Raw genomic sequence first — 23,574 nt, forward strand, 5'->3', positions numbered from 1 at the left:
AAAAGACTATGTTGAGCTGCAGGGAACGATGCAGCGTGCCACGTCGTGTTTGCAGCCAATTAGCGAGAGAGAGAGAGACAGAAATACAGACAGACTGAGTGTGCTAGGAAGGACTTTTTTTCCCCCTTTGGAAGTGGTATTGTTACTTAATGAAATGCGAGAATATAGAATGCAGAGTGAAGCTGAAGATGAAGAAGACTCCCTGTGGGAACACAATTAAATCTCCTTTAGCAGACAGAGACCTTTTCAGACCACAAAACATTAAGTAAGGTTGATTAAACAAGTAAATCAGTGCAAGGTAGTAAACTTAAACTACATTGGTTCTGCTAATCATAGAAGTAAATATTCATTCATGTGATTTCCACAGATAATTGAATGCTTAATATGCACCATGTTGATTTCCATAATTTGTAAAAAAAAAAAAAAAAAAATAAGTGAAGGATGTTAAAATGGGACCAAGTAATGAAAGCCTGTCTTGAGAGCACTGGGATTTTCAGTGAACAAAAGACCTCGGTATTGAGTAATGATGCCCTCGAGCTGTGTAGGCATGTTGCTGGGCTCTGACTCCATTGGTGGTAGATTCCTTCCTTTCTTTTCCTGTCCGCAGCCACACACTTCATGAATACAGTTGAATGTGTGTGCTGGTTGTCTAGGTAACGATGCTGCTTCATCCTTGGGCTGGATAAGGGCCGTGCTTTTGGAAGCGAGCTGACTTCAGGGGCCAGGGTCCAGCTCCGTGCGCCTGGCTACATTTGTTTCACCATGTAAACTGCATGTCGCTGTTTCTAGGGCAACGAGCAGAGCTCCGAGGCTGTCCAGCTGAAATCCTCCCAGCCGGAGAAATGGGTGTGGGGATAGAGGGAGGAGGAAGAGCAAAAGAGACAGGGTGGATGGATGGATAGAGACTTTGAAGCTGCTCTTCATTGGGAACGTGTACGCATGCAGTGGCACTAAGCCAGACAGTGGAAGAGCTTTGGAGTAAAGAGCCGTGGGGATTTGGGCCAGAAGAACAGAAAAGCAGAGCCTGTAAGACGGTTCTGTTTGATGTCATTATCATGTCGCTGTGCAATCTGTCTGTCTGTTGGGTTGTGTGTCTCCTTTTGTAATAATATTATAATACCATTTAGGATTTGGGACTTTATTAGTAGGGTTATGCTACTTTGGGCTGCACACAAATGCTGGAATTTAGGAACAGTTATAACGTATTTGTAAATTGAATCAATGTAAAATATACTAGCTGTGTTTAAACGTGACACCCTGTCAACAGTGTAGTAACGAAGTCTAGACACCAAATCATCTGAACAAATGAAAAGCAACCCAAATAAATCCACTGTGATCACACCTCTCTTAATTAAAAAGTCAAAGTATCTTCAGGAGATATACATAACTGTGAATTTTATAAACTGGGGAGCTGTATGTCAGAGTAATTAAACCTGGCAGCTTTGGGACCCAGTTGATGGATCTAAATCAGGATTCCCTGATACCAGTCCTGAAGAGCTGGGTCCAGCATAGTTTGGTGTTTTCCTTGCTGAAATACACCTGGTTTAACATTGTAGGACTTTTTGAGCAGGAAAATCATTAAACTGTCCTTGAATCCAACTCTCTAGGACTGGTCTAAATATACAGTGGGGTTAAAAAGTATGAGGCCAGACTAAAAATCTAGGATTTTTGTTTCTACTTAAAACTGAAAATAAACAAAGTTTTAGAATTTTGAAAACACGAAAATCTTAAATATTTAAGATGAAAATTTCGCTAAGTCACTATTTAAACTGAAGCAAATGATCATGTTAACGCCTTTGTGCCAAGGTTCACAGTTTCATTGACTACGAGTACCATATTAATCGGAGTTTGTCAATATTCGAATTAGTATTGAGTCATGTAAAAGCCGCAATCCGATTGCATGATTCAGTTTAAGGAAATATTCTGATTCTCCAAATTCTGATCTGAATATGTCTTTTTTAATTGGAAATTTGTTGCATGTAAACACTTATTCAGAAAATCCACTGAAAGGAGATATGTGCGCATGCTCAGCCCGCAGGGAATTGTGGGTGCTAACAGATGCTTAGCTGTAGGCTAGGTATTTAGCAATGGTAACTCAGGCATACTTTCAACAACCATGTATACAGGAATACTCCGATATCTGTATGCATATAAACATTGTATTCGGAATATTGCTGTAACCTGAATATAGACCTTAAACAAAATTTGATGTACATGTAAACGTAGTCACTGAGACTTATCCCTTCCACTGAGGCATGTGCACGGACGACACGCTGATGGATTTGATCTAACATCCGGGTTTTCACAAACTTGTGGAATCCATGCCAGCTTGAGTTCATGCTGTCATTAAAGCAAAATTCATGTACATATTTTTAAGATTCTAAATTTCACTCAATTTGTTGCTGATATAAACTGTAATCAAAAATGTTGTAATAAATTAGAAGAGAATGCAAAATAGAAGCATTTTCACTAGTGGTCTCAGACTTTTGCACCCCATTGTATTTCATGTCATTATTAGCTCCGCCCTCTGAATGCTTCGATATCTATATATGAGCATTTAGGAGATAAGATCTCTTTAGACAGGACAAACTGACTCTAGCAGAAGAGGATGGAGTGCCTTTGCTGTTCCCTTTCATTTTTCCTCTGCTTTTGACAACAGTGAAGTAATTAATTGTATTGAGTGAATATTCATAATATTATTTTACATTGTTCTTGGAGTGAAATGAAAGCCATACCATTGTGTTGTACTGAAATGTGGGGTTTCCTGATATGAGTTTTGATAATAAATTACGATTTGCACTGAAATTGTGTCATTATATTCTGCAGTGGCTTTTGAACTATTTAGAATTTTTTTTTATTTCTATTAACTTTCTGGCTCTTTCCTCACTCCAAATGCCACCTCGTACACGACTCCATGTCCAGCTCTCGCACGGCACTGAGAGTGGATTAGAACGGACTGACTGAAAACCTGAGAAATTGCAATCCTGCTGTTGTTATTTTTTTTTTATAAAGTCCTTCACAAGGTCCATTAGAAAACCACAGAGGAACAGAGGAAGCGCAATTCACAGGTTCTACCCAAAAACTCACACCTTTGCCAACCACACACTAGCTCTGACTCAGACTCGCTCACCTGTCCTCTTTTTCCTGAGAGGAAGTGCTGTAGTTGATAAAAGGTGGCTTTTCAAAGGGTTCAGCACTTCCACTGCATTATTCCAGCTGAAAAATCCCCAGTAAAAAAAAAATTGCTCTCCATTTTCCTTGCTCATATTTAATGCTCAGGCCACTTTAGAAACTCAGCTGGACATCAGCAGAATAATTCACAGCTGAAAGAAGTTTCTGAAAAAAGAACTTTTGGCTTTTTTGTCATAGCAAGACACCTTAATCTCTTGAGTTGCCCAGTGGAAAGAACTCTAAAGAGATCTTATGGATAATATATGTATGGGTATTACTCCTCACCCTATATACTATATGTACACATGTAACAAAAAGAAAATTGACACAAAACAGATATACAACAGTAGGTTATTATTTATTATATCATATCCTTGTTAATGCACACACACACACACACACACACACACACACACACACACTGCACCATGGGTACTGATCTATTGCTTTGTGTTTGCTTGTATTGTGTTTTTCCAACACAGGGTTCCTTAACAATAAAGTTACACTGTATATAAACTGGGAGCATACAGATAGACAGAGGAAGACAAACATTCCTCTGTAAAAGTGTTGTATCAAATCCACACCCGGCCCACTGGATCCACACGTAAACCTTCACCATGACAGATCCAAATCCAACTCACAATAAGAAGAGCATTACTTGTGATTAAACCTTTGACGTCAGCCATAAATAAAAATGTCTGCTCATTTTGATATAGAATATGTCCACTCTGCTAGCAACATGACATGCATGAAGAAGGCAGATTTTGGGAGTGTAAGGCACAAACTTCATTGCAGATAGGCCTCAGACTGCTGAGGCTTGTGGACCACTGAAAAAAAAGCTGCTTTCCATAATCCTTTACTTTTTTTCCCTTCTACATACACACATAGTCCCCTGTAGTTTAATTTCAAGCACCAACCTTCTATTTTTACTTTACATGTCTCTTATTTTGTCGACACTTACCAGTTCACACTGGCATCTAGAGAATATTTTACAGTACAGATTAACAGTAAAATGGGCAACAGAGCTTGTAATGTAGATTCATTTACGTGTGATCTAGAATAAAAGTTACAGCTTGTAACGAAGGGTCCACAGCGTGAGGATCCATATGCGACTTTATTAAACAATGTGACAAATGTGTTCAAACAGGTTGGAGGTCAATTAACGGCAAAGCCAATTCCAAAATCGTACTCAAACAGGCGAAAGGTCAGGGCAGGCAGCAAAAGATCAACAAACAGAATAAATAGTCCAAGATTCAAACACAGGCTGAGAAAATAAACGGAGATGGAGAAGATAAACGGGAAATGGAGTCCATAGGAAAAGTCAACATTCAGGTGATGGTGCCACCGAAGCTTGATTTGTGGACCCACGTACCTGGGGCTGAGTTTCCTGCATGGTAGGTGGAGTCGGAGATCGCGGGTGGAGAGCCAAAACCATTGACCGGGGTTGTATTCTGGGTTGGGATGGTGATGATCCGCTTGTTCTTTTTGTCACTTGAGAGTTCGTTGGAGGTGGGTGTGGACCTGGGTCCAGGTGGCCTCACTTCTCTGGAGCCAGTCCTTGATGGCCGGGAGTTCCATGGGCTCCCCTGCCAAGGGGAAAGGGGAAGTTGGAAACCAAGCACACAATGGAATGGAGTCAGGCCTGTTGAGGATTTGCGTATAGGATTCTGTGCATATTCTGCCCAGAAAAATTAGCGGCTCCAGTCTGACTGGTTCTTGTTACAGTTGGCCTTGAGAAACGGGTGACTTCTTGATTGAGGCGTTCCGTTTGACCGTTGGCTTGTGGGTGATATCTCGAGGTTAGGATGACATTTACGTTGAGTTACTTGAAGTCTGCCCAAACATGAGAGGTGAACGGTGGCCCTCGGTCGGAGACGATATCTTATAGTAGGCCATAGAGTCTGAATATGTAGTTACATAGGTGTTCCACAGTTTCAAAAGCAGTGGGTAGTTTCGGCAGTGGAATTAGACAACAGGCTTTGGAAAAGCGGTCGATAACAATGAGTATGTTAGTGTGACCCTAAGAAACTGGAAGGTCCGTCACAAAATCTATGGCGATGTGGGACCATGGGAGTTGAATTGTGGGTAGCGGTTGTAGTAGCCCGGTGGGGGGTTGTCTGGGTGACTTACTGAAGTGGAACAGTTCCGAGTGTAGTTAATGGTATCAGCCTGCATGGTGGGCCACCAAAACTGGTTGTGTACTAACTAGAGGGTGGTGGTGATTCCAGGATGACCAGAGCTGTGGAAGGAGTAGACCCAGTGGATGACCTTCTTGCAGAGCAAGGGAGGAACGTAGGTCTTGTTAGGGTGAAGCTTGTGGTAGAAGCTTGCGGGAGAAGTACGCATATGGGAAGAGCTAAGGGGGAGCCCCATCACATTGGGAGAGAGCGGCTCCGATGCCAGTGTTGGAAGCATCCACGTCAACAATGAATGGGCGATCTGGGTCGGGACGCTGAAGATTGGGTGTAGAGGTGAAACAGCCCTCGAGGTTGTGAAAGGACTTGATGGCTGCTGGGGTCCAGGAGAGTCGAGAGCCCCCCTTCTTTATCATTGAAGTAAGTACTGAAGCCTCTAATAAAGGGTCTGTAAAAGTTGGCAAAACCCAGAAAACATTACAGTTATTTGATAGTGGTGAGTTTTGGCCATTTTACCACTGCCTTTACCTTTTTGTTCTCCATCGCCATTTCCTTGGGACTGATCACAGTCGCACCTAGAAAGGATGTTGACGTTTGATAGAACTCACTTCTCAAACTTGCTGTACAGCTGATGAGTAAAGAAGTTGTAGGACTGCTTGAACATGCTTGACATGTTCCTTGTAGGTGTCTTAATAGATGAGGATATTGTCGATGTATACAATGACCCAGCGAATAAGCATGTCTCAGAAAACATCATTATTGAAAGATGGACACTGATGGACTATTGACCAGCGTGAAAGTCATGACGAGGTATTCGTAGTCCCCCGTGCTGGTACTGAACGACATCTTCCACACATCACCCTCATGAATGCACATTAGGTTGTACGCGTTGCGCAGGTCAAGTTGTGTGTTCTACCTGGTCCTGCGGAGTTGTTCAAGGGCTGATGGAACCAAAGGCAAAGGGTAGCGGAACATGACTGATTTTATTTAGACCGTGGTAATTGATACATGGGCGGAGTCCTCCGTCTTTTTTGTTCACAAAGACGAACTCGGCTGATGCTGGTGAGGTTGAAGGTCTGATAAAGCCCTGGCATAACGGCGTAATGGATATGACTGGCCCCCAGGAGGCGTCCGTCTAGCGCTACCACTGCCAAGAGAGAGTCACAAGGTTTTAGTGGTATGGCCTGAGCATTGGCAAAATCTTTATTAATGAAATTACCCGCTGCCACTGAATCAAGCATGGCAGTAGTTATCACAGATCTCCCCGAGAACTCAAGAATGACTGGCAGTTGAAGACATGAGGTAGAGAGCATGAGGGTACTAAATGTACTCACCGTAGTGGAGCATCATTGGCATCAAACTGGGCTGATCCTCAGATGACCAGGTTGACCACAGTACAGACAGACATGCTGTCTTCGGCAACGGTCTCTCTCTTCCAGGGTAAGGTGAGCACGTCTGATCTGCATGGGCTCAGGGTTGTTAGCATTGAAAGCAGCCGTCGGCCTGGGAATTTCTGTGCTGGTTGGTCTTCATGCCCTGATTAGGTTATCAATGCGGATGGCTATTTCGATAAACTGATCCAAAATTTTACTTTCGTCATGGCACACCAGCTCTGCCTACAGCTCCAGATGTAATCCACTGCAGAATAGTAGCTTGAGGGTATCCTCACTTCACCCAGTCTGAGCTGCGAGTGTGCGAAAAGTCAGAGCATACTCTGCAACGGTTTCTCTCCTCTGGCAGAGGGAAATTAGTTGGTCACCAGCATCTCTGCCCCCCCACCGGGTGCTCGAACACCTCCTGAAACTGCTGGAGAAAGTCACTGAACGACGGGAAGGTTGAGCAATTGTTGTTCCATACCATCATCGCCCAATCCAAGGCTTTCCTGGTTAGCAGCGAGCACACAAAGGCAATATGGCTTTCATCCACGGGGTAGAGCATGGGTTGTTGACTCACAAACAGGGGAGTAAAAAGCCCTTGGAGTTGCCGGGAGAGCCATCGGATCTCTCCGGAAAGGAGAGACGTGGATTGGTGGTGATTGTGCTGGTGGAGGTTGAGATTCCTGCTTGAGGAGACGGCGGAGCTGGAGGGCGAGGCGTTGGTAACTGGAGGCATTGTAGCGCCTTCACTAATTCATTGGATAAGGACGTTAGCCGTTCCAGTTGCTGCTGATGTACCATTATCACTTTAGCTCGAAGGGTCCATGGAGTGAGGATCCTTATGCAGCTTTATTAAACAACACGACAAACGTATACAAACAGGTTGAGATCAATCACTGACAAACAGAGCATCAAAGGTAATTCCAAGAGCATAGTCAGCAAACAGGCAAAAGGTCAGAGCAGGCAGCGAAGGATCACTGAACCGATTAAACAGTCCAAGGGTCAAACACAGGCAGCACAAACAAACAGTAAACACTCAGTAACGTTAGCAAGGGCAAAACAAGACTTCGCAGAGAGTGCGTATGTGAGTGTGTCTTAAATAGAGAGTCCAATGAGAAACAGGTGTGGTGGTAGTCAGTTCTGGATGTGTGGTTATGGGAAATGGAGTCCATAGGAAAAGTCAATACTCGGGTGATGGTGCCCTCTGGTGATAAGTGGGAGGAACCACCGAGGCTTGATTCGTGACACAGCTAGGATGGGACTTGTTGATTATTCTCTGAAAAGTATTTGTGTGCATGTGTTATCTTACTGGAAGACAAAGTACATGTTGATCTGGCAAATGACGTTTTACCCCCCATAACTATTGTATTGATTTTAGCCAGAAGCTATTTGTAGCCAGGGGAAATATAAATGTATACTACGTGCAAAAATTTTTAAAGCCACTTTCTGCATACTAGTTAGGTCTCTATAAAGCCACCAGTCTGGGAGTGTAAGGGCTAACACTTGCTAGCAAACTTGGCCTTAGGTTTACTCAATAATAAAACTAATGTTAGCTAGCTTTTTTTTTTTTTAAAGGTTTTAATTGCACAATATGTTAATTATATGAGACTTTGGCTGTGTCTTAGTTAGCTCCTTAGCTCCCTAGGTCATGAATCAGTATATTGTGTACACAAGTTCGTACACTCCATTGGTGGTAGATTCCTTCCTTTCTTTTCCTGTCCGCAGCCACACACTTCATGAATGCAGTTGAATGTGTGTGCTGGTTGTCTAGGTAACGATGCTGCTTCATCCTTGGGCTGGATGAGGACCGTGCTTTTGGAAGCGAGCTGACCTTATGGGCCAAGGTCCAGCTCCATGCGCCTGGCTACATTTGTTTCATCATGTAAACTGCATGTCGCTGTTTCTAGGGCAACGAGCAGAGCTCCGCAGCTGTCCAGCTGAAATCCTCCCAGACGGAGAAATAGGTGTGGGGATAGAGGGAGGAGGAAGAGCAAAAGAGACAGGGTGGATGGATGGATAGAGACTTTGAAGCCGCTCTTCACTTGGGAACGTGTACGCATGCAGTGGCACTAAGCCAGACAGTGGAAGAGCTTTGGAGTAAAGAGCCGTGGGGATTTGGGCCAGAAGAACAGAAAAGCAGAGCCTGTAAGACGGTTCTGTTTGATGTCATTATCATGTCGCTGTGCAATCTGTCTGTCTGTTGGGTTGTGTGTCTCCTTTTGTAATAATATTATAATACCATTTAGGATTTGGGACTTTATTAGTAGGGTTATGCTACTTTGGGCTGCACACAAATGCTGGAATTTAGGAACAGTTATAACGTATTTGTAAATTGAATCAATGTAAAATATACTAGCTGTGTTTAAACGTGACACCCTGTCAACAGTGTAGTAACGAAATCTAGACACCAAATCATCTGAACAAATGAAAAGCAACCCAAATAAATCCACTGTGATCACACCTCTCTTAATTAAAAAGTCAAAGTATCTTCAGGAGATATACATAACTGTGAATTTTATAAACTGGGGAGCTGTATGTCAGAGTAATTAAACCTGGCAGCTTTGGGACCCAGTTGATGGATCTAAATCAGGATTCCCTGATACCAGTCCTGAAGAGCTGCAGTCCAGCATAGTTTGGTGTTTTCCTTGCTGAAATACACCTGGTTTAACATTGTAGGACTTTTTGAGCAGGAAAATCATTAAACTGTGCTTGAATCCAACTCTCTAGGACTGGTCTAAATATACAGTGGGGTTAAAAAGTATGAGGCCAGACTAAAAATCTAGGATTTTTGTTTCTACTTAAAACTGAAAATAAACAAAGTTTTAGAATTTTGAAAACACGAAAATCTTAAATATTTAAGATGAAAATTTCGCTAAGTCACTATTTAAACTGAAGCAGATGATCATGTTAACACCTTTGTGCCAAGGTTCACAGTTTCATTGACTATGATATTAATCGGAATTTGTCAATATTCGAATTAGTATTGAGTCATGTAAACGCCACAATCCGATTGCACGATTCAGATTAAGGAAATATTCTGATTCTCCAAATTCCGATCTGATTTCCACCCCTGGAATATGCCTGTTTTTATCTGAAATTTGTTGCATGTAAACACTTATTCAGAAAATCCACTGAAAGGAGAAATGTGCGCATATCTCTTCTCATCCCTTCCACTGAGGCACGTGTACGGACAACACGCTGATGGATTTGATCTAACATCCGGGTTTTCACAAACTTGTGGAGTCCATGCCAGCTTGAGTTCATGCTGTCATTAAAGCAAAATTCATGTACATATTTTTAAGATTCAAAATTTCACTCGGTTTTCTGCTGATATAAACTGTAATCAAAAATGTTGTAATAAATTAGAAGAGAATGCAAAATAGAACATTTTCACTAGTGGTCTCAGACTTTTGCACCCCATTGTACTTATTGTCATTATTAGCTCCGCCCTCTGAATGATTCGATATCTATACAGTGCATCCGGAAAGTATTCACAGCGCTTCACTTTTTCCACATTTTGTTATGTTACAGCCTTATTCCAAAATGTATTAAATTCATTATTTTCCTCAAAATTCTACAAAAAATACCCCATAATGACAACGTGAAAAAAGTTTTGTTTGAAATCTTTGCAAATTTATTAAAAATAAAAAAACAAAAAAGCACATGTACATAAGTATTCACAGCCTTTGCTCAATACTTTGTTGAAGCTCCTTTGGCACCAATTACAGCCTCAAGTCTTTTTGAGTATGATGCTACAAGCTTGGCACACCTATTTTTGGGCAGTTTCTCCAATTCTTCTTTGCAGAACCTCTCAAGCTCCATCAGGTTGGATGGGGAGAATCGGTGCACGGCCATTTTCAGATCTCTCCAAAGATGTTCAATCGGGTTCAAGTCTGGGCTCTGGCTGGGCCACTCAAGGACATCGTTGTCCCGTTGGAAGATGAATCTTCGCCCCAGTCTGAGGTCCAGAGTGCTCTGGAGCAGGTTTTCATCAAGGATGTCTCTGTAAATTGCTGCATTCTTCTTTCCCTCGATCCTGAGTAGTCTCCCAGTTCCTGCCGCTGAAAAACATCCCCACAGCATGATGCTGCCACCACCATGCTTCACTGTAGGGTTGGTATTGACCAGGTGATGAGTGGTGCCTGGTTTCCTCCAGGCGTGACACTTGCCATTCAGGCCAAAGCGTTCAATCTTTGTTTCATCAGACCAGAGAATTTTGTTTCATCATGGTCCGAGAGTTCTTCAGGTGCCTTTTGGCAAACTCCAGGCGGGCTGTCATGTGCCTTTTACTGAGGTAGTGGCTTCTGTCTGGCCACTCTACCATACAGGCCTGATTGGTGGAGTGCTGCAGAGATGGTTGTTCTCCTGGAAGGTTCTCCTCCCTCCACAGAGACATGCTGGAGCTCTGTCAGAGTGACCATCGGGTGTTTGGTCACCTCCCTGACTGAGGCCCTTCTCCCCCGATCGCTCAGTTTGGCCAGGCGGCCAGCTCTAGGAAGAGTCCTGCTATTTCCAAACTTCTTCCATTTACGGATGATGGAGGCCACTGTGCTCATTGGGATCTTCAATGCTGCAGAAATGTTTCTGTACCCTTCCCCAGATCTGTGCCTCGTTACAATCCTGTCTCGGAGGTCTACAGACAATTCCTTGGACTTCATGGCTTGGTTGTGCTCTGACATGCATTGTTAACTGTGGGACCTTATACAGACAGGTGTGTGCCTTTCCAAATCATGTCCAATCAACTGAATTTACCACAGGTGGACTCCAATCAAGTTGTAGAAACATCTCAAGGATGATCAGTGGAAACAGGATGCACCTGAGCTCAATTTTGAGTGTCACGGCAAAGGCTGTGAATACTTATGTACATGTGCTTTTTTTGTTTTTTATTTTTAATAAATTGGCAAAGATTTCAAACAAACTTCTTTCACGTTGTCATTATGGGGTATTGTTTGTAGAATTTTGAGGAAAATAATGAATTTAATCCATACTGGAATAAGGCTGTAACATAACAGAATGTGGAAAAAGTGAAGCGCTGTGAATACTTTCCGGATGCACTGTATATGAGCATTTAGGAGATAAAATCTCTTTAGACAGGACAAACTGACTCTAGCAGAAGAGGATGGAGTGCCTTTGCTGTTCCCTTTCATTTTTCCTCTGCTTTTGACAACAGTGAAGTAATTAATTGTATTGAGTGAATATTCATAATATTATTTTACATTGTTCTTGGAGTGAAATGAAAGCCATACCATTGGGTTGTACTGAAATGTGGGGTTTCCTGATATGAGTTTTGATAATAAATTACGATTTGCACTGAAATTGTGTCATTATATTCTGCAGTGGCTTTTGAACTATTTAGAAAATGTATTTATTTCTATTAACTTTCTGGCTCTTTCCTCACTCCAAATGCCAACGCGTACACGACTCCATGTCCAGCTCTCGCACGGTGCTGAGAGTGGATTAGAACGGACTGACTGAAAACCTGAGAAATTGCAATCCTGCTGTTGTTGTTATTTTCCTTCACAAGGTCCATTAGAAAACCACAGAGGAACAGAGGAAGCGCAATTCACAGGTTCTACCCAAAAACTCACACCTTTGCCAACCACACACTAGCTCTGACTCAGACTCACTCACCTGTCCTCTTTTTCCTGAGAGGAAGTGCTATAGTTGATAAAAGGGTGGCTTTTCAAAAGTTTCAGCACTTCCACTGCATTATTCCAGCTGAAAAATCCCCAGTAAAAAAATTTGCTCTCCATTTTCCTTGCTCATATTTAATGCTCAGGCCACTTTAGAAACTCAGCTGGACATCAGCAGAATAATTCACAGCTGAAAGAAGTTTCTGAAAAAAGAGCTTTTGGCTTTTTTGTCATAGCAAGACACCATAATCTCTTGCGTTGCCCAGTGGAAAGACCTCTAAAGAGATCTTATGGATAATATATGTATGGGTATTACTCCTCACCCTCACCCTATATACTATATACTATATACTATATGTAAGCATGTAACAAAAAATGACACAAAAGCGATATACAACAACAGTAGGTTATTATTTATTATATCATCATATCCTTGTTATTGCACACACTGCACCATGGGTACTGTTCTATTGCTTTGTGTTTGACCAGAGTTCAAAAATTCAACACAGGGTTCCTTAACAATAAGTTACACTGTATATAAACTGGGAGCATACAGATAGACAGAGGAAGACAAACATCCCTCTGAAAGAGTGTTGTATCAAATCCACACCCGGCACACTGGATCCACACGTAAACCTTCACCATGACAGATCCAAATCCAACTCACTATAAGAAGAGCATTACTGGTGATTAAACCTTTGACATCAACCATAAAAAAAAAATGTCTGCTCATTTTGATATAGAATATGTCGAGTCTGCTAGCAACGTGACATGCAGGAAGAATCAGGGAGTTGCAGATTTTGGGAGTGTGAGGCACAAACTTCATTGCAGATAGGCCTCAGACTGCTGAGGCTCCTAGAGCACTAAAAAAAAAGCTGCTTTCCATAATCCTTCACTTTTTTCCTTCTACATACACACATAGTCCCCTGTAGTTTCATTTCAAGCTCCAACCTTCTAATTTTACTTTACATGTCTCTCTTGTTTTGTCGACACTTACCAGTTCGCACTGGCATCTAGAGAATATTTTACAGTACAGATTAACAGTAAAATGGGCAACAGAGCTTGTAATGTAGATTCATTTATGTGTGTTCTAGATTAAAGGTTACAGTTCAGATGAAACTTGTTGAGTATTCTCTGAAAAGTATTTGTGTGCATGTATTATCTTACTGGAAGACAAAGTCCATGTTGTTGATCTGGCAAATGACCCTTTCCCCCCATAACTATTGTATTGATTTTAGCCAGAAACTATTTGTAGCCAGGTGAAAATATAAAGGTATACTATTTGCACCGATTTATTTAAAGCCACTTTCTGCACACTAGTTGGGTCTCCATAACGCCACCAGTCTGGGAGTGTAAAGGCTAACACTTGCTAGCAAACTTGACCTCAGGTTTACTCAATAATAAGACTAATGTTAGCTATCTTTTTTTAAATTTTATTTTAATTACACAATATATTAATTATATGAGATTGTGGCTGTGTCTCAATTAGCTCTCTAGCTCCCTAGGTCATGAATCAGTATATTGTGTACACGAGTTCGGGCACTGGTAAGGACCCTGGCTCACTGCACATTGGGACACTTTCTGGTGATATGACTACGTACTCATGTTGTAAAACGTCACCAGCATTTATCAACAACAGGAAGGACCAATATCTTTCTGACATTATATGTCATCTAAATTTGTTAGCTATCATGGTACTGTCATGGTACTTCAAGCAGGATTGTAGGCTAGCTAGTGGATTAAAAAACATTTTTTTAAAACCTTTAAAGTCATCAGACTCAAATAAATCATATTTAGAATACTAATAAAGTTAAAAGTCGCTAATGTAAGTAATCATTTGAGAGTTACAACAACGATAACAAGCTACTTACATTTGTAGACAAAGTTGCCTGAGAGTTCGTCTACCATTCTTTTCAAGCTGAGGCTTCAGAAAATATGATATAATTTCCAGTAAGGGAACATATTGCTCATCGATGCTCCCTGGTTATGTGGTGCATTGTGGGATTTTTTAGGGAGCAAACGATCCAGTACACTGGAAGGATTTTGCGATTGAGACAGCCCATAAAATTGCAGACTCTCTCATCAGTGTCCTGACTAGTGAACTAGGGAGCTGATTGAGGCACACCCTAATACTTGTTAGCAACTAGCAGCTAAATGAAACAACCTTGGCTGGAGAGGTGACATTTATTCACAAACAAGTAGCCTAATTTAAACCACAGCAACCCTGATGAGGCAGTTACTAAGGATTAATGAAAGAATGTGGTCTCCAGTGCATACCAGTTTGATTCAGTTACATCCCAATCTGTTAGGTATGCATATTTTTTTTGTCATTTGAGGGTGCAAATAGTTATATGTACCTGGGTGCAAATAGATTCTTTTACTTTAACAATCTATACGAATTACATTGTTTGTGCTTATTGTCACAGCAGTAAATCATGAACGCATCATTTCTACATCAGTGTTGTGTCAGTTTGCCCCAAGTTATTACATTACATTTCAAAAACTGTAAAACTTAAAATGTACTTTGACTTGACACTTGAGTAAACCATCACGTGAGATGACTGCCTGCCAAAGCAAGATTAAACACACGCCAAGTCCAGTGATATGACTACACATTTCAACCCGTCACATAAAATGTACCCCCTCCTTCAAAATGTAGAAATGTATAAAACAGTCAGATGTAAAAAATAATACACATGTAAAAAAAGTGGCTCAGCAACCCCTAAAGGTCTAGAGGAAGCTTTCATATCAAACTACTAAACACATGATAAGGCACAAAGAGCCATTAAACACCGGATCACCGTTTACACGCACTCCTGTCTCACAAAGCACTTTATGCATTGCAGAAATACCACATGTTTGTAAGGGTTTAACAATCAGAAGCACTTTGTGCATGCTTTGTGAGAAGCAGTTTATGAAAAGCACTAGCGGACGATATGAATGCTTACTAAAAGGACTGTGAGACTTCCATCCTCTGGTCAGCCACTCGTTACACTCCCGACATCAATGTTACTCCTATAATGCTATCACCTTGTGTGGTTAAAACCGTCATTAGGATTATTTACAAAATATACAACATATAAATACATACAGAACAGATTGTTACAACGAGGCCTACAAAAGAATACGACCAGGTTTGTCCAGTATTGCAGGCGTAGCCACGCAACACTTTCCTTTCAGTAATAAATTCATCATAGTCCAATGGTGAAACATTTCGTCGTCGAAATGTTTTTTTTGCTCCTCTGTTTCTCTACAACAATTTCAGTTAATATGTACAAGCCCTATAAAATAATTTAATAATAACAATAGTGATCATAATACACACTTTCTACACACTGTGGACAGGAGGAGTTCTTGGATGGAGCACAATGTGTGCTGATTGGCTAACAGTCGCTAAAGAGCAATACGTTGATGAGGGGTCACAGAGAGGAAGTGGTGGAGTCGACGATCTCTCTGCCATTACACACCGTCGGAACACAGTGGCCACTCACAGATGCTGCACAGAGAGAGAGAGAGAGAGAGAGAGAGAGAGAGAGAGAGAAAGAGAGAGAGAGAGAGAGAGAGAGAGAGAGAGAGAGAGAGAGAGAGAAAGTCAGAATTAGAATGAGTCAGAGAGAGACAGAATCATAATTCTGCTAACTACGGCTTTAAAAAGCAAAAAAGACGTTCAGTTTTTCTCCACTGCTCATCCACCTTGCCTTCTTTCACTCCATTTCTTTGTGTCTGTCATAGTATTTATGAAAAATAAAGTATAAATAAAGATGAAACTGTTTACATGATTTATTTCTTTATTTATTTTGCCTATGAATTAAACATTAGAGCCAAGGCACTGGGCTCTGCTTGGGCCTGTTCATGTGAAGCAGCGGGAATTACTGTTCTCTTTTCAGCTCCAGGATATAAACGTCTTCATCAGGTGACAATACTGATACACAAATTATGCCTCACGTAGAGAAACCAATAATTAACAATCACTGCAAGCTGCTTATTTAACCAGCGGAAGCAGAATCTGTTCAGCCTTTTGTGATACCTTTTATTGTTTCTTGAAATGAATCTCATAATTCTCCCTACAAATAATCCAAGATGAATTGTTGCTTGTTAATTTAGGAACACTTTAGAGTGGCGGTCACGACACTTACATATGCCCTCCCCGACAAACATACTGTACATGAACATGTATGATATATAAAGCTTATTACAACAAGCGCCAATTGTCATTAAGGCTGCTTTAGTCCCTTTGAGCTGAGTTAAATGACAAATGTCATGGATGTCATGGATTGTGTTAGCACACATACTTTCCAGACTAATTGGTGATTGCAGCTCATGGACCTTTATGGGTCAGAAAAAATATACATAACTGTCATTACAGTGTTCTGGCACTTTTATAATTAAATTTTTTTTTATATATACATATATAAAATATGCTTTCCTTAAAGGCCAGAACTCTAGTGGACATCACCTTAGCAAAGGGAAATGCATATTTTGATACTGATACTATTTATTTTGTCATACACATGAACTTTTGCATTCAACCGTAATACCATGTTAATATTACAGGTTCAGAAAGCCAAGGCAAAAAATCAGATCATACATCTATGATGAAACTATTTGGCTGACACCTGGCAAGGAAACTAATCATCTTTCAAGCTACCCAGATTAAAAATTAAGGTAATATTTGAGGACTCCATTAAACCACTCATTTGTAATTTGTACAACCTCATGAGGAAGTGAACTTGCTGAAATAGCTCTTGTATTATATTGGTTCATATACAATGTGCAATGTAATCACTAAAAGATCTAATATGTAAAATGATGATCTGGGATATTTCTTTAGGCAAGCTCTGATAGACTGTGTTCTCTTACGGCAATAGAAGTCTTTGATGGCTCCTCACCGTGTGACGCATAGGTAGCAGGAGGACCACTGACGCTGAAGCGGTTCAGGTTGAGCCGGTGACTGGTTACGTTTTTCTGGGGTTGGAACATGATGATGTGGACTTTAGGAGCAAACATGCAGCCCAGTACCACAAAACCACTGAGACTCACCGATATACACATTGTGGTGGTCTGAACCTAGAGGAGAGACAGTGACAGTTCATTCAATACTTACAATGGTAGTTAGCACTGTGGCTGCATAAATAGTGTTTGATTAGATGTTATTTGGACATCTTCCATTAACAGGCTAATCTCTCCGGAAGGCTTAGATTTTCTCTTCTAGTGCTTCCCTGACAATCTTTCCTGGATTACAACTGTGACTGAGGCATTAAGCAGATGAAGAATAGATAGGAAGTGAGGACACTAAAATGCAACAAAGGGTTTCCCTTCAATGATGACCTCAAGTAAAACCCTGTTAGAAAGCTAGGAACCCCTAACCATTCAAAGGACCCTCAAAGAACCCAATTTTCTAAGAGCATGGAGGGTTTAACATTTAAACATGGTCTCAAGTAGAACCCTGTTAGAACTGTAAGAATGTTTACCTATTTAAAGAACCACTAAGAAACCCCCTAATTTCTAAGAATGTGGAGGAACCCTGTTTTCTAGGAATGCAGATAATTTCCCTTCAACTGTAGTCTCAAGTAGAACCATGTTAGAAATTTAAGAACCTTTACCTATCCAAAGAACCACTGAGGAACTCTATTTTCAAAGAGTGTGGAGGGTGCCCTGTTTTCCTAGAGTGTGGAAGGCTTTCTAATGGCACTTTTCCACTGCACAGTATGGCTCGACTCGACTCAACTCTACTCACTTTTTGGGGGCTTTCCACTGTGGATAGTACCTGGCACCTGGCACTTTTTTTGTACCACCTCGGTCGAGGTTCCAAGCGAACCAAGCTGATACTAAATGTGAGCCACGCGCTGAGGGAGTAGGGAATTCTCCTTCACGAGTGGTTCTGTATTGTGCCTGAATAAATGTGTGTCATTTAATACATACTTTGCATATGGTAATATTCTATTAATTGAAAATTATGTATCATTGACCTCATTACAGATAAAATTATGACAAAGGTTTCTGTCTAAGATTTTCACATCTTGCTTGTTACCGATTTCCAAACAGGCATTTATTGACGTCGCTCCTGTCACGGCTAAATCTAATTTAGTCATATAGCGCACTATGTAGGTTGTAGAATGCTGTTATTTTACATCCTTAATAGGGTCCATGTTCAGTGAACAGAAAAGGCATTTGGAATACAGCCTGACTGGGTATTTGTACAAGGCTTTGATAATACAACATTATTCCTGCGTGAAGGTGAGTGGAAGATGGCACCCACGTTAAGGTGGCACTAAACTGCAGTGAAACGCAAGCTCAGAAAAGTAAAGCGAGCCAAGTCGAGCTGAGCTGTACCGTGCAGTGGAAAGGTGGCTTAAGAGTGTGGAGAAACCCTGTTTATACATCTAAGGAACCACAAAGGAACCATATATTCTAAGGCTATAAAGGATCCCTGTATCTAAGAGTGTAGAGGAACCAGGGTTTCTAGACACTCTTAGAAAACATGGTTCCTCAAGGGATCTTTGGATGATTACAAGTTCTTAGCTTTCTAACAGGGTTTTACTTGAGATCATCTTTATAGAAGTAAACCTTGTTTTCAAGAGTGTGGATGCTTTCATATTGAAGGGAATAAAGACATGGTATCTGTTTTTTAGTTCGAGTACTCCACTGGACACATGGCATAATAGCAAGAGCGAGACACTATACTTGTCTCAGTTCTTGATAGCGGAATTGGTATTCCTTCATCTGCTTTGTTCTGTCTCTTCCTCTCTGTCTTGCCTTTTTCTCAGCCTGGTCATATCTGTAAAGTCTCACAGTGGTTTGATAGGTGTCAGCACTCTGTGTTACAACTGTGTGTCTCAGAGGACCAGACCCTCTCTTACAGAAATGCTCTTTTTCCACACTTCATTGACTGCAGCCTTGAAAGACCCACAAAACAGACTGAGCAGACTGAGAAACGTCCTGCTCACGTCAGCAGGTCGTGTGTCTATACAGCAATGCAGAGTTAGAGAGCGTGACTTCTGACTGTGTATGCAATCCATATGATACATGACTAATTATCTGAGAAATGCTGAGGAGCTTCATTGCTTGCAATCCACTAATATTCATTATGAAGGGCTGACTGATTCTGGGGTTTTAAATATCTCTCTACTTTTATTCAGCTAATTCCAAGCGTCCTTTGCACGTCCTAGGATGTTATATTATTGTTTATTGGTATGCATCTATGCTTTGCAAGTACAATTCATATATTCATTTATTCATCTGCAATAATGTGTTAGTTATGGTGGAGCCTATCCCAGGAACCCATTGGAATGCACCCTGGGTGGTATGCCAGTCCATCACAGAGCATTGGCAATACAATTTCCTGATGATTTCAATAACCCTGCTGATTCTCAATTCTCCATTCCATTTTATAAACTCCGTGTAACTCAGTAACATTTAAATCAATTCAGTTAATTCCTTTTCATTATACAGACGGCACATACCCTGTAGTCACTAGATGTGACATAGAAGATGGGCAGGAAGGCAAGCCAAATGATGCACGTGGTATACATGGTGAAGCCGATGAACTTGGCCTCGTTGAAGTTCTCAGGGCACTTGCGGGTCTTGAATGCGTAGACAGTGCAGAGCACCACCAGAACAACATCGTAGCTGAGAGACAACAGCATGCTGGAATCCCGGACATTGCATTTGAGAATGACCGTCTGACGCTTCTCAGGCAGTGTGAAGCGCCGAGTGCCAGGTAACTCCAGCAGCAGCCACATAGACACAAGCAGAAGCTGGACAGAGATGAGTGCCAGGCAGATGAATACCTGTGAGCTAGGGCTGATAAAGCGTGGCCGCTGTACACCACCATCTTTCACACCACTGAAGATGCGGGCGATGCGGTTGGTCTTCGTCAGCAATGCAGAGTAGCAGACTGCGAAGGAGGTTCCAAGGCCGAGACGCCGCAATGCACACACGGCCGGCGAAGGCTTGGCAATAAAGACAAAAGTCATGGAGTAGGACATGAGGACTCCAAGTAGCAGGATGTAGCACAGCTCCCGGCCAGAGGCCTTGACCAGTGGTGTTTCATTATGGCGAATAAATACGGTGAAGACCAGTGAAGTACAAATGAAGCCCACGCAAGCAATGGAGACAGGCCCAATAGCCCAGGCATCCTCCCACATGATGTAGTCCTCAGGCAAGTCGTAGCAACCACTCAGGTCTGCCCGAGGCCACTGGCCCAGGGCACATGGTGCGCAAGTGAATTCATCCGGCAGATATTCATAGGGTTCGCAAGGTGTGCAGATCCAGCAGCAGTACTCGCCTGCTTGCATCTTCTTCATCTCATTTGGAGCACATGGGTCACTGCATTGTGAGGTGGGAACACCTGTACCACGTGGCCAGCCAATCAGGTACTCATAAAGAGAAAGTGTTTCTGCCCATTCACCAACATGGATGTAGCCAAACCGGTCGTTACCAGGCATTCGTTGGTAGTTGAAGATGTTATATCGGCCAATGCCATCTCCATATTGGTCAAACTTTACCGTGTTTTCTGAACCAGGAGGGGAGAGTGGGGCTATAGAGAGAGAGAGAGAGAGAGAGAGAGAGAGAGAGAGAGAGAGAGAGAGAGAGAGAGCAAGGGGAAGAATAATATTAGGACATTAGGACACAGTACTAAATCACCCATAAACACGTAACTTTAGGACTGTTAAAGAAAGAGAAAGGACTGTGAGTTTAGGGTTTCTCTTTTGTCTGCTTCTTATTCACAGCAAAAAAGAAACACCACAAAAGGCAAAATGTATACTTCTGTGTCTAATACTGACTTCAATTATAATCAGTAAGCGTTACAACATGGCTGCAGGCACACAAAGCAATTAAACAGTAGGCTGCTAAAACCATAGGGGAGCATAATGAACCCCCATGGTTACAAATTCTAAACAAAATGCCAGTATACTGAAATAGGACTTACTATAAACAGCACCATCAGCCTGTGAGAGCAAAGGCATTCATGGTATAAAGGGTTTGCTGTACACTTTACAAGCTCTTTCATTGTGTTTGACTTTATACACCATTTGGCTTACATGAGTTATGAGTTCTCTACTAAGCTTGACACCCACACAATGTCACACACAAAGGTAGGAAATCTTTTCAGTTTAATTGTTGTGGTTTTAAGAGGTACAAACAACACAGAGACCAGTTATACAGTACAGTACAAACTGAGTAGGATACTAGGACACTGAGCAGGATGATCAATGAACATATCAGTGTTTGCTAGCATTAGCCAGATGTTGGACAGACAAAGGAGCTACAACACTATTATGTAGTCAACTCCATAAAAGATACTGCAGAATATTCATGAATTTCAACAGCTGAACAGAATACGTAGTGTCTATTCTGAAGTGATCATTACTATGCCCTTCTCTCTCTGAAGGCTAATTAACAAATGGACTAAGCAACAAAAAAAAATCCCCACACTGACACCCATTTCAGAAGCTGATGTTCACTTGCAAATTTGGCAAATGAATACAAACTCTGAGCTGTTAACCAACACTCGGAAATACCCAGGGGTAGAAATGGCAGCATTGTCAGTATGGTCTTTGAATTCCCTCTGACAATTCCTCAACCTCAGGTACATCACTCATAACTGTTCTCAACTAGAGCTGTGCCCTCAGTCAAATGATTTCTGTCTGTGATATTTTAATAATGAATTTAGTTGGTTCTACTTTCCCAAATATAAGCAAACCAGCATCCTAATTTAAACCAGTTTGACCCTGACCATGCAGGCTTCGGATCCTGTGAGATCCTTATGCACACCTGTACTCTCAAGCAAATACACTATGCACCTTTTCTGACAAGCTTTGTAAAATAAAAACAAAAACAAAAAAACACCAAATACTTAAAACCTTGAATAGGGTACCTCCTATTTCTTGAGGGTGGGGTAGCTCAGTGGTTAAGACCTTGGGCTACTGCTTGAAAGGTTGTTAGTTCAAATCCCACCACTGCCAAGCTGCCACTCCTGGGCCCCTGAGCAAGGTCCTTAACCCCCAGCTGCATAAATGAGATAAATATAAGCTGCTCTGGATAAAGGCATAAATACCAAATGCCATAAATGTAAATTTGCATCTGTATTTATATCCATATAGAACATTATCTGTTCCATCTGAATCATGAATTTGTATTTGCTTACATCGCTGTTGGGTTTAATTTTGAGTCTGGAGTAATTAACAGCTTTAAGTAATTCATCTTGTATTTAACATAATTCGAGTTTGACATGAACACATTATTAGTGTTATGTATAGGTAATAGCAAAGCACTATATGTACAAATGGATAACAACCAAGGTCGTAGTCATGGTAACAGTTACCATAACAAAGGATGGAAAAGTGATGTATACCCTGTCAACACATTCGTGCTTCAAAGCCAAATAAACAAATCAACTCTGTTAGATAGACAGTTGATATTTCAATCTCGTAGAGAAAAGGGATATGCTGGAAAATCACACACCGTGAGAAAAAGAAGAAGCTGCATCTGAGGCTGTAAAATTGTTCTGTAGTGTACCAAAAGGGATAAAGAAGAGTGAAACCTCAGTTCATATGATGATTATGTACAATGCGACAAAAACCTTTGTCATACGGTGTATTATGTAAGAAACATGGACACGAGTGCGTTGAATGGTGCTTAACGCTGGTCTCGGGAAAGTCCATGTGTGATTTATCACTGCAAGTATAATTGCTCTGAGGGGAAGGATGACTCGTCAGATAGGGAAAAGAGGTTAGGCATTATGAACCCCATCCATCACGATGATAATATCTACGTGAGCACTCACACACGCATGCACATACTGTACAAATGTGCACAATGCACGTACACACACACACACACACACACACCCACACACCCACACACACACACACACACACACACACACACACACACACACACACATTCTGACACTACATGTACTCCAAGAATGCATGCATACAATCCCCACATTTCAGCACTTCATCTTACTAGAACAAATGAACATTTAGTTTATCTGTTCATCTCAATTTTGCAACATCAACACTTAAGCATTAATCTTTATACTCAGTAGACGCTCTACACGCCCTCAGATTAAGTAATCAGCGTCTGATAACAGGATAATTACCTTTAATAAAATTACTCACGACAAACACAAATTGCAGTTAATCAGCTTGCACTGAGTCTCCGGGGGAAGTGGTGAACATTTTGTAAAGTGTCAAAAGCTTCTTAATACAGGGTGAGACAAAATAAAGGGGATTTATGTTCCTATTTATC

General features: G+C 41.4%; 2 protein-coding genes across 2 annotated transcripts in view; one reads left to right on the plus strand and one right to left on the minus strand.

Moving 5' to 3' along the window:
- The window catches only part of elapor2a (endosome-lysosome associated apoptosis and autophagy regulator family member 2a), a 32,732-nt gene extending 29,522 nt beyond the window's left edge, over positions 1-3,210 (plus strand). The window contains exon 22 of the mRNA XM_053623489.1: positions 790-3,210. Within this exon, the coding sequence (XP_053479464.1) occupies positions 790-858 (69 nt within the window). The 3' untranslated portion in view covers positions 859-3,210. The remainder of the gene's footprint in view (positions 1-789) is intronic.
- A 12,462-nt stretch (positions 3,211-15,672) lies between these two features.
- The window catches only part of grm3 (glutamate receptor, metabotropic 3), a 40,013-nt gene continuing 32,111 nt past the window's right edge, over positions 15,673-23,574 (minus strand). The window contains exons 4-6 of the mRNA XM_053623490.1: positions 19,779-20,854; positions 17,205-17,382; positions 15,673-15,811 (exon numbers count right to left, since the gene is read on the minus strand). Of these exons, the coding sequence (XP_053479465.1) occupies positions 15,735-15,811; positions 17,205-17,382; positions 19,779-20,854 (1,331 nt within the window). The 3' untranslated portion in view covers positions 15,673-15,734. The remainder of the gene's footprint in view (positions 15,812-17,204; positions 17,383-19,778; positions 20,855-23,574) is intronic.

The sequence above is a fragment of the Ictalurus furcatus genome, chromosome 4 (genome assembly GCF_023375685.1).
Source record: "Ictalurus furcatus strain D&B chromosome 4, Billie_1.0, whole genome shotgun sequence".
In the NCBI taxonomy this organism is placed as follows: Eukaryota; Metazoa; Chordata; class Actinopteri; order Siluriformes; family Ictaluridae; genus Ictalurus; species Ictalurus furcatus.